This window comes from Silurus aristotelis, assembly GCF_946808225.1.
Source record: "Silurus aristotelis genome assembly, chromosome: 29".
In the NCBI taxonomy this organism is placed as follows: domain Eukaryota; kingdom Metazoa; phylum Chordata; class Actinopteri; order Siluriformes; family Siluridae; genus Silurus; species Silurus aristotelis.
The window spans coordinates 2950213-2962712 of NC_139602.1; the positions used below are offsets into that span (position 1 = coordinate 2950213).

General features: G+C 42.7%; 1 protein-coding gene across 2 annotated transcripts in view; it reads right to left on the minus strand.

Annotated features, from left to right (window-relative positions):
- The window catches only part of sh3rf1 (SH3 domain containing ring finger 1), a 45512-nt gene that overhangs the window by 16154 nt on the left and 16858 nt on the right, over positions 1–12500 (minus strand). For both annotated transcript variants that reach the window (XM_083535029.1, XM_083535028.1), the window contains exons 3-5: positions 6386–6661; positions 6115–6210; positions 2594–2926 (exon numbers count right to left, since the gene is read on the minus strand). In XM_083535029.1, coding sequence (XP_083391155.1) covers positions 2594–2926; positions 6115–6210; positions 6386–6661 — 705 coding nt within the window. The remainder of the gene's footprint in view (positions 1–2593; positions 2927–6114; positions 6211–6385; positions 6662–12500) is intronic.

Below are 12500 nucleotides of genomic sequence, written 5' to 3' on the forward strand. Positions count from 1 at the left end.
TTAGTTCATCAGCTGGTCACAATGATGAGGTACATAAATCCTAGAAACCTGTCGATCGTTTGTTCATGAGATGTCGGACAGAAATTTTGGGCATCTAGCAAAATAAAAAAAGGTGGGGGATGAACATGAGCGAGCACGGTAAGCAACATCGTTTTGTGACAAACAGGAAAGCAGCAATTAAACAAAGACCTTGCTGTGACCTTGATCTTCTGCGGATCAGTTAAATAGCTAATGATCCGATCTGCTGGTCACAATAATGTTTCCGAATAAATCCTCTTAATACTCAAGCCCATGTTATTGAGATTTCCTGCAAATGAGAATTACAGATGAACAGAAGGACAAAGTGGGACCCTGACTATAAATGAGAAATATCTTGGTAGGTTGTACAAGTTCTTCTACCAACTCTCTATCAGGATGAACAATCCTAAGATCCTGGTCGTTACAAAGCACAGACACTGGAGACTCCTTCCATTAAACATTTCCCTCCATAATGAAATGATCTCATTTTATTTTTGTTTAATTATAATCCATATAGTGTATAAGTGTCTACTAGTATTGGTCCACTTGACTTTTGAAGCCATTTGTGGTCCCCCCCCCCCCAAACACAATTGTACTGGATGTCTGGACGTGGTGGCATGAAATGTTCCCTTCACTTGAACAATGAGACCCAAACCTGTTCCAGAATGACAACACCCCCTGTGCACAAAGTCAGCTCCATTAAGATATGCTTTACATGGGATCTCCTGTTGTAGAGCTCCAACCCTATTTAACAACATTGGGATGAATTGAAAAGGCAGCCCAGTCCTCCTTTCCCTCACGTCCATCAGTACATGACTTTATTGATGCCATTGTGACTAAATAAATCTCACAAATTCTCCAGAACCACCAAAATTGAAATCTTCCCAAAAGAATTGCTACTAAATGCGTAACTGTTTATTCGAAATGCACTTTGGAGTCAGGTGTCCACAAACTCGCACTGTGCGTAATCCGGCCGAGTGAAACCTAACGTCTGCGCTATAATTACAGCATTGCTTAAATGTCCCCACGGCATTAGATTTCCCAGGTCTCCCATCAACGTGGAGACACTGTTAGTCCATACAAATGAAGTAATAAGACTACGCAGACGCTTCCTCATTCCACAACCGGCATTCAGGAAGCTGAAATCCGAGAGTCTCCAAATCAGTCTCGGTAGAGGTGACCTATCTGTCCTTTCTCGGTACAAGCTAAAAAAAAAAAAAAAAAGAAAAAAAAAAAAGACAAACCAGGCTATTCTTTAATAAAATGCAAAGCGGTTGCACGACTGTCAGCGCTGTGACGTTCCAGAAAATAAATAAGCGCCTTCTGATTTGTGGTACAAATCTATCTAGAAGCTTCCTGCTGCAAGGTTACGAGATGTCACCTCTTCTGTCTATCAGATATCAGCGGAAGCTAGGAGGCTGACTGTCGTTCTGTCATCCTGCCATTAATCCCGTAGCCTTCGAAAACAGGTAGCGAGATCGAAAAACCGTCATCCATCCCAGATTTTCAGACAGAAGGATACCGGTGCAGTTAAACAACATCTAAGCTGTATAGCATTTAATCAACTTTCTTTCGAATTTATGATCTTTCGACCTCAAACACACTTTAGAGAGAGATTTTGATCCTGCCCTGAACTGCATTTTCGAATCAAAAACCATGTGTCAAAGAGGAGCTAGCATCTTTGAGGCACTAGCATCATAAACTTTATGCTACATTATATACATCTGATATCTCTCTCTGAGAGTGTGTATGTCCTCCTTCTTCTGACCTACCCAAGAACACAACTCCTATAGATGCATATAAATGGAAATGCCATTATTTTCCAGCATTTGTGCTTTAAACTTCTCTATGGCCTGTCAGACGTGCCAGAAAGCTGCACACTGCTGCAGGGTTTCATGAATATTTATAATCGACAGTCATGAATAATCATAAGCTAAAAAGACTCCGGAATACGTTTTTAAAACAAAGCTGCGGTGGTAAAATATTTTATGAGGTAAAATATATATGGAAGCATGTGAACGCTGAAAGGAAAGTCAGCATGATGCTATAATACAGGAAAAATGCATGTGTAACTTCACCTCATTATTGTAATATTCCAAGTAAATGAATAAATTTGGTGTAACATGTTGATATGAAAGTGTAAAGAATTGGCAGAAGTTGTGGAGAGTTTTGGCTTTGGGAGTGAATAAAACTAATATTTGGCATGGATTCCAGGTAAAAAAATCCAAAAGCTCCTTGCATGCATTATACACGAGTAAAAAACAAAACAAAAAAATTAATAAACCAACATTAAATTAACAAATCTGGGTAATAAATATAGCGGAATGTATACAAGTTCTATCTGAATGGGAGGGATGGCATATTCATACCCCTTTATCAATGACAGCAACATCAGCCAATCACTGCACTATGTGAGCTCATGTATGAGGAAGAGGGCAGATAGCATGTTCTTGCAAGTGAATCTTTCTGCTCTATGCTCTATTGACTTTCTATAAAATAGAATTCTATGTGCTTTCCGTACAGAATAAAAAAAACAAAACAACGATATATCTTTCCGTCTGTCTCTTTCGCTCACCTGGGAGGGGGCGCTAGACGACAAGCCGCCGCTGAGCTCTCCGATGCGTGCCGCCGCTGTAGGGTTCGAGGAGCTGATCAGCACGGGCCCGCTGATCTCCATGGAGTGGCGCTGCGGCGGAGGGGCCAGGCACGGCTTATGGGACATGGTCAGCGAGGTGAACGAGTGGCGCTTCTTGCTGTTCTTTTTCTCCCCTGGTGCTTTATGCGAGCCGTTGGCTTGGGGGCCCGGGGTGGACGACGAAAAGGAGGAGGAGGAGGACGAAGTAGAACCCTCGGCAGAGTCGTCCGGCACCTTGTCGAGCTCGATTAACTGGCGTGCGGCCGAGTTAAACTGGGAAACGGGGGGAAGAAAAGATGGAAAGTTAGCGAGCGATTAACGCAAGCGTTTCTCTGCGTGAAGCCTATTGTCGGGATAAAGACGAGAGGCAGATGAAAGGACTATTACTGTCACTCAGGAGAGGCTCGGCTTGGCACACAGGAAGCGATGAGATCGTAAGCCGTATGAGAAAAGGGAATGAAAGGAAGTGTAGAAAAGCTCTATCTGGTGACAGAACCTTGTAACTACTACTTTTTCTATCTCCTACACATACACACTTGAGATCAATGCATAAAAGCAGCCAATCTGACATCGATCCACACACTTAGGTAAGTTCACCTGCATGTCCTGGAGCACGCACATACTCATTAAGCTAACTGAGTCGTGTTTATACATGCCGAGACGCTAAAAGGCAATATTGATGTTTAAGGCGTGTATGCATTAGCCTCGGACCATTTTCTGCTCACCAAAATCCAACACATTGGCCCACATTATGCACATTATTATGTGTTTAAAGGGTGGAAATCAGCAAAGGCTTACCGATTTATGATAGCGGATTTGATATCGGTTGACGGAATAGAGGGTGTGTCCTGTAACGAGGCAACAATGCCAGTTTGAATAGACCCAAAAATGAAAGAATGCATGCATACACATCTGTGAAATAACACTGTCAATCCCTTTCTGGTACGAATAAGTTTTCAGGAAGTGCACATTTTTGCACTCGGCTATAATTTTTTAAAAATCTCCAAGTGAGATGTTTCCTGAATGCATTAAATGTTTTTTTTTTTTTAGCTTTTTTTTTTATTGTCTATACACTCAATAGTCTCTCTATTTCCCATTAGCAGGCACACAGAGGACCACAGGAACTGCAAAAGTGCCAGAAAATAGCTATTTCCACCCCCCCCCCCCCCACCGCCCATTTCTGTCACTCGCTTTCTTACAGCCTTGTTTGTGACTCTTCTGATGTCAGCCATGTCTGATATTACATACACAAAGGCGCTCGAATGTTTTTGGAAACAAGCCGGGACGGTGAAAATAGCTATGGCTTTTGTAATCCTTGTCCCTCCGCCCCCTCTTTTCCCCCTTTTTTCCCCCTCTCTTCCCCCTCTCTTTATTTCAGCATGCATATGAGTGGCGGTGCTGAAGACCTGCGTGTGTCAGAGCAGCTATTTTGGACTGTTTTGAAGCTTTTTTTAGGGCCCAGGTTAGTGACTGAGAGACGCACACTAGAGAGTAGGAAATTGAGGGAGTGGGGGGGAAAAAATAGGTACTATTAAGAAAAGAGTGAGTTACTAAGTGGATGGATGGAGTGATGGATGAATGAATGAGTGCAAAGGGTCAGAGAGTCTGCCTGAGTAACTAACAGCCTAAGCAACTGTCCATTCTAAGTAAACGAGTGAGAAACTGACTGCCTGAACGACTGAGAAACTGACTGCCTGAATCAGTAATGTGACTGACCAACTGAGTGAGTGAGTGAGTGAGTGAGTGAGGAAGTGAGTGAGTGAGTGAGTGGGGGAGTGAGAAGGGGTGTGAGTGAGTGAGTGAGTGAGTGAGTGAGTGGGGGAGTAAATGACTGGCTGAACGAGTGAGTGAGTGAGTGAGTGAGTGAGTGAGTGAATAAATTACTGACTGAAGGAGTGAGTGAGTGAGTGGGGGAGTGAGTGAGGGAGTGAGTGAGTGAGTGAGGGAGTGAGTGAGGGAGTAAATGACTGCCTGAACAAGTAAATGACAGAGTCAGTGAATGACTAGGTGAACGTATGAAAGGTTGAGGGGCTGAATGAGAGCCAAAGAGAGGGACTGCTTGAGTAACTGGCCACCTGAATGAGTGACTGACTAGATGAATGAGTGAGTGAGGGTCTGTCAACCTTAAATGACTGTTGGATTGACTGACTTATCAAGCCGTTGGCAGAATGAACGAAGGACTGGCTGTGTGACCTACTGCTAAGATGTATATGGCTGGACCACCAATTAATGATGTTTTGACAGCAGTGTTGAGGGAACAAGGTGGCGATACGAAAATGTGTCTCCAACAGCAGCTGTTTGAATGGTCAGCTGTTTCATTCAAGCCTACAGGGCTACGTTGTGTCAGTCAGTAACAAACCGACTGCTATTTTGCCACGGAAAGTTTGTCACGCACCTCTATTCTCTATACTGTATTCTACTCTCCCATTCAGGAGCCTTACTGACAACATATGGCACTACAAAAAGAGAGGAGTAATTGGCCATGCTGGCGGTTACAGAAGCTGATGATGGAGATGTGGTTTTCTGAATGCTTGTGGGCTTTCCAGTGATACAGTCATGGATGACAGATGATGACAGCAGCATGTTCAAGAAGCATGTGCTCCATTTTCTTGTGTATCTTACTTAAAAATTATAGCTTATTCCAGCTCACAACACTTTCCCTATCAACAATAGAACATTTGCAAACGTGAGCACATGCTACCATGGCATTGGATGTGTATGGGGGGGAAAGTGGCTTCTTTCAATGATGCACAAGCTTACAGATGCCCAAGAACCCAGAAAGCAGAGCCAATTATGCTCGCTGTTGCTTGCAGTCATGGATGGCTGTGGGATTGGCTATAAAACCACTGTAACACGTGAGAGCCCAATTAAAATGAATACACTGATCCCAATCGTGTCACTTGTATGCTATTGGACACAAAAGGTACAAATGTATTGGGACACCTTACAATTCCAGCTTTATGTGGTTCTTTCAAAAAGTGTTACCACAAAAGTGAAGCCACACAATTTTATAGAATGAATAAAATTCTCCCTTCAATTGAACTAGAAGACCCAAACCTGTTCCATGACAATGCCCCTGTGCACAAAGCCAACTCCATGAAGATATGCTTGATATATGTTGGAGTGGAAGATGACATGGTGTCCACAAACTTGTCTCCATATAGGTGTTTGTGGTTACACAAGTTCTTTACCAGCCATTCTGCATTTCAATTCTAAATAGAAAACCAGACTACATAGGACAATATAGATGGATGGATAGATGGATAAAAATGGATGATAAAAAAGCTGGGGTCAGAGCTCAGGGTCAGCCATGATACAGCCATGGAGCACATAGGGTTAAGGCAAAAGTGGCAGCTTGGCGATACCGTGGCTTAAACCCCTGATATTTAAACCCAGAGCTACTTTTAACCTTTTAACTACTTTTTTTTGTGAAACACAGATTAAGCAGGACTGTACAATACCTCGACATAGGATATGGGGAAGATGCCAATCTTATCTCCCAGCATTCCCTCGGCCCAGTTCTGGTCCACGCGTCGAATTACCGTCAGAATGTCATCCTGCGTATCGGAGAAATGACAGCATAGATACAAAAGTGTTTTCAAGTGCTTTCTTATGACAAAAAAAACTGTCATACTAACCATTGGCCTCAAGCAACCAAAGAACCTGTAATGTCCATCCACAAAAGGCAAACTTCCACACAGACCGATACCACATCAACAGAAAATTCCTCACCTTTGAGAAAGGGAGGCAGTCCTTGTCAGCCTCCTTGTCCTTCAGCTCAAAGTCGTACAGGGCCTTGCACTGCGGCGGTGGCTGCAGTAGCGGCTTGATCACCTGCACGAAGCTGGCCGGGAAGAAGCCGTGCACTCCGCCCATTTCGCCGTGGTACCAGTTCTCATCCACCTGCCGGCGCAGGATGATGATGTCGCCCTTGCCGAACTTAAGGTCGCCGGGTTCCTTACCATCATAGTTGTACAAGGCCTTGGCGCAAGGGAGCTGGGGGACACCCTGCGAAGTACAGGAAGGAGGGAGGCTTGGATTGGTCCAGAATTTTAAACAACAGTACTGAATGGCGTGTTTGTTCTAAAAAAAAAAAAAAAACCTTGCTGAATTTAGGAAAAACACTGAAGACGTGTCGAAGTGCATGTGTATGAAAAACATTGACTGCTTCACCAGCTAATAAAAATAAAAAAAAACACATTAACTGCAATCTATACACGCGATGACTCTTAGTATTCATGCAAAACAAAACGAAAAAACCAATGGGATAAATCACTGCCTCACTCCAAGAGACAAGCACTTAATGCCAGCGCTGATTTGTCTGACTGACTGCTTGCATTGCCTCCTGTTTTAGCCCCATCTGTGCTGCTTCACTCACTGACAAGCCCGTTGTCCGACAGTCCCAGAATGCTCCGGGGTTTGCCCAAGGATCCACAATACTGCGAGCCGAGACCCATTTATCAGTGTGTGAAGAGCTTTGTGGTGCTGGCCCAGTCATCTGGAACCAGTCAAAGCTCCATTCAACGGTGACAATGATCCACAGGCAGGGGGAAGGGAGCTCGAGTGCTTCCCCCACCACAAACTTCCTCCTTTTCTGCTTCAAACACAGAATGGAATCCTAAACAAGACAGCGCACAGTCTCTATGCTTTTTTTTTTTTTTTTTTTTTTTTTTTTTTAAAGAAAAGAAAAAGAAAAAACAAGTTCGAAAGAGTGCATAGAGAAGGTTGGCACGACTGTACTGTTTACGACTAATGACCCACAGAAGTGCACATGGGAGATTCTCGCTGCCATTAACGTACCACGAAACTAGCGTTCATTGACAGGCAAAATCTAAACAGATTTTCTTGAATGTTAACAAAGGAAAAATATGAATCGCTGTGTTTTGCGTTTATCTATGTATCAAAACCAAGGGATAAGAAGATATACGTCCAGGCTGTAAATATTTTTTTATATGCAATTATCTGCATTTTTTCTTCTTGTCCATCAAACAAGAGGAAATTAAAATAAAAATTCTACCTATTGCCGTTCAGCAGACGTCTGGTACTTAATTCCAAGTCAAATCATCTTCTCAACTCCGGATTAGACAAAACATGTTCTGGTTGTTGATGAACCAGATAAAGGATACAGATGCCAGTCTGTAACTAGCCATCTCACTATACATTGATTAGGCAGAACATTCTGACCACCTGCTTTATATTGTGTTGGTCCCCCTTTTGCTGCTAAAACAGTCGTGACCTGTCGAGCATCAACAGCATTAACTTCTTCAGCAATTTAAGCTACAGGAGCTCGTCTATTGGATCGGACCACACGGGCCAGCCTTCGCTCCCGACTTGCATCAACGAGCCTCGACCCCGTCGCCAGTTTACCACTGTTTCTTCCTGGACCACTGCTGCAGGAGCTGCAGTTTTGGAAATGCTCTGACCCAGTCGTCTAGACATCAATTTGTCAAACTTGCACAAATCCTTAAGCTTGCCAATTTGTCCAACTTCGAGGACAAAATGTTCACTTGCTGCCTAATATATCCCACCCACTAACAGGTGCCATGATGAAGAGATAAATCAGTGTTATTTACTTAACGGGTCATAATTTTATGACTGGTCATTGTACCTTTGAGTTACAATTCTGGCCTATTCATCAATGATAGATATCCTGACCTAAGTGGTGTATTCAATGCAGGGTTTCCTAATACAAAAAATACATAAAAACATTAATCCTAGCCAGCAGGACCGATCTGTAAGCTCATGTATGAGAAAGACAGCAGACAGCACAATCCTTTGAGTGTTGTTACATTTCCAGCCATTTGGGGTGCTTCAAGAAACTATTACCACAAAGCTAGAGGCATACAATTGTATAGAATTTATTTGAATGTGGAAGCATGAAATGTTTCCTTCATTTAAACTAGGAGACCCAAACCTGCTCCATGAAGCTCCATAAAGATATGGTTTTCATGGATTGGAGTGGAAAATCTCATGCTATAGAGCTCTGACCTCAACCCCATTAAACATCTTTGGGAGGAATTACAATGGCATCCCAGACCTCCTCACCTCACCTACATTAGTACCGGACTTCCTTTAAACAGACCTGTGAATGAATTAGCACAAATCCCAGCAACATCTAGAGGAACCTCCGTCTCGAGGAGTATTATAACAACAAATGGCAACTAACTGTGGAATGGGATGTTCGGAAATTTTACACCAATCTAATAATAAGGTGTCCACAAGCTTTTGTCCGTAAAGTGTATATGTAATAAACAAATACCTGCTAATCATATAGCAGCTTGTAGTTATAAACTTGTAGAAAATATAACTAGATATTCTGTGAGGGGAAAAGAATCCAGGTTAATAAATATCCAGTATCCACCTGAGATTTTCTTCACAATCCAATTTTTGTGTGCAGCATTGTTTCCTTTTTTAGGTTGTTTTTTTTTTACAATATATATCCACACTACTACAAGATCTTTGATAACAAACCCAAAGCTCTTGGTTCAGCGCCCAGGTTTAATCCCCCTGTGCTTCTCGTTTTCCTTCCCCCTCCCTTCACAATGTTCCTCGCTCTTTTCCTTCCCCTCGATGGGCCTCTCCCCGAACCAGCTGTCAGCACATTTAAAGAGCAAGCCACTTCGACCAGGAAGAAGGAAGCCGGGGGACGCATCTAATGAAAGGATGGAGCTGGGTGGTCTTTGTTCTGTTTTTTTTTTTTCTTTTTTGAAAGATATGGGTGTCAGGTGTATCATATGAGGGGAATACAAGAACTGGAGAAACATTAAAAGAGAGGTTTGAGCAAAAAACAGCGCGTGCGGATTCTTTTACCCCAAGTTTAAATCAACTCAACTCAAGTTTATTACAATAGCACTTTTTTTTTTTTCCATGGGACATTGTTTTAAAGCAGCTTTACAGAATGTAAAAATTATAGAACACAAATTTAAATATAAGTGAATTATTTGTATTTATCCCCAATGAGGGCGACTGTGGCCCCCTGAGGTGGGATGAGGAGAAAACCTTTAGAGGAACCAGATTTAAAATGGTGACACCCATCCTCATCTGGGTGACACCAAGAGTGTGATTATAAATCTTTAAAACATCAATGCTTAAAACACAGAAGAGTAAGAAATATGAGTGCCGGAGTGTGTAATGATGAGTAATGTCCTTTTCTACAGTCTTATACAGTCAGTTGGAGTTGTGAAACCAGGTGCTGAGCAATAAATTAGCTCAACATCTGACAACATTACAGATTCAATAACCAACTCATCTATGCCCTCGTTCAGACGTTACTTTCTTCTAGTTTCTATTCTTAAAAAGGTTGTCTGCTTTGTGTGGTCATATTACTTTCAAATTCGATCCAGTTTTATCTGTATAGGGCTTTCAACAATGGACATTTTCCCAAAACAGCTTTACAGAGATAAAGAGGTTAGAACGTAAACCTTTAGTGCCTCTTACTAGCTTCCTTATAAGTTTATCCCTATTGAGCAGCGACTGTGGTAAGAAAAAATCTCCCTGAGATGATATAAGGAAGAAACACTGAGAAGAACTAAAAAAAATAGAATTGTTAAAGCAAACTGTGATCCTGAGCGACTGCGGCAGACTGTTTATATTAATGACGGTCCAAATCCATCCTCACAATGGAACCATCCTTCATGTGGAACCATCCTCAGCTGTCTCCAATTGTAGAGAACTCCATCCAGAGGGAGAGTTGGGATCCATCAGGTAGATCCAAAGAGAAGTCGTCGAAACTTGAGATACATTCCTTCTACTCGGATTATGAACTAAAAAGAAGCCCGCATCTCACTAACCTTTTCTCAGTCTCACAGCTATAATCAGCATGGCGTATTAGTTTAAGCAAAAGGTGATCCATCATTATCGTTTTCTCGCCCTGAACAAGGCTCGGTCTGCTCTTTGTCTTTCGGCACCTGTCCTGGTTTGGTGTTATGGCTGTAAAACACACACAAAAAAGGAAGAAGGCAGCAGACAAGGAGTTTGAACTGGCGCGACCCCTCCGTCTTCTTGTAATATAATCCACACCATGTGAACCTGCGGAATTCACGGATCCAAGAGGTCAGCTATGGATTTACTCTAATGCTAATTATTTTCATTTCTAAATATTTCCCTGTGGTTGTGTTCTTTGAGAAATGAGAGCCTGTATAAGCATCTAGCTTCAGTTCCTCTTTATCCCCCCCTCCCCAGTCCTGAGAGACTCCGGTGACATTTTGCGGTCGCCTCGGGCCACGACGGACTCGTCGGCCGATCCGTCGGCTCGGATCCGTTTCGCCGGCTAATGCATTTAGCGCCTGGAGCTGTTTGAAAGGTGCGTCAGGAAGCACAGAGCATCCACACGTGTCAAAATGATGCCAAACAGCAAGCTAGGATTGGACATGAAAGGGGAAGACTCGCTTACTCACACTGCACGTCCCACACAGAGTATTAGTATATTCTTTAAAAGACCTGTAAGCTAATTCCCTATTTCTATTTCAGCTCCCGGCTGCAAGGCAACTCCGCACATTAACGAACAACGTTTGGACAGTTGATTTGTTGCAGCTTGTATAACTTGCGTCTGTTCTCCTGCACGTACACTTCCGGAATGCCAAAGTCTGAGCCCATGATAGTTATCATATGTTGTTCCAAATATAGAGTGGAAAGGAGTTTATTCCAGAGGCAGTCGGAGGCAAATAATTTCGGTTCTCTGACAGGTTCCTATATAATGATATGTTTCCCGTCCGGAAGCTTTTACAAATCACATGAAATTCCTCCAGCACGGTGTACTTTCAGGTATATTATCATCATCATCTTGTGTAACCTGAAACGTGCTGAGGACCTTCTGGGATTCTGCATCACCAAGTCTTTGTTTTTCTCGAATACACACAACCAGGCACATGGTATTTTTGCACAATCCGATGAAGACGTGCCTAAAATCACACGTAGCCTGAAATGTCCCATATTCGTTTAAACTAGGAGACCTAAACCTGTTCCAGCATGACAATGCCCCCTCTGCACAATCCAGTTCCATGACGATATGCTCTACATGGGTTGGGGTGGAAGATCTTGAGTGGTGTTCTCTAGAGCTCTGACCTGAACCCTATTAAACTCCTTTGGGATAAATTGGAACGGCACCTCAGGCCTCTTCACTTCGCCTACACCATTTCTAGGCGAAACAGAGAGCCAATCAGTACGCAGCATTTAGGATTCTAAAGCTTGTTGCCAGAGAAGTGAAAAGTTAATCGGCTTGTACAGGGACATTAAACTTTCTTTCGGCTTCTCCCATTTGGGGTCGCCACAGCGGATCAACCGTATTCATGGTCCGCATGTTCGATTTTGCCCTTCCTAACGCAACCCTCCCCATTTATCCGGGCTTGGGACCGGCACTAAGAGTGCACTGGCTTGTGCAACCCTAATGGCTGGGGTTGGTTCCCTGACCGGACATTATATAATGTAAATGCAGTGATTGGATTTATTGTGTTTTTCAAACATTTGTTATGTACAATATCTGCTCCTATTCATCCATTTGATTAAAAAAATGAGGTTGAAACATGAATCTCCACATGACGACTCTGTGAGACTAGAAAATAGACTAGAACAGGGTTGCCCAATATTTCACAAAAGTAGTGTGGGTAGATCGCATGACATTTAAAAAAATAGATATTAATTGATGCATTTTTATAGTAGGTAGATTATTTTGACTTGGTCATTTTATAGGTAGCTTGCATGCTGAAAAAGTGTGTTCACCCCTGGACTAGAACATCTTCCCAAAAGAGTGGTCAGGTATATATGAAAATGCCAGTCTGATTGGCTAAGCTAGCTAAGCTAGTTCCCAAGCAGTTGTAGCAAATAAAGTTTCCAACTTCTGCTCAACCTA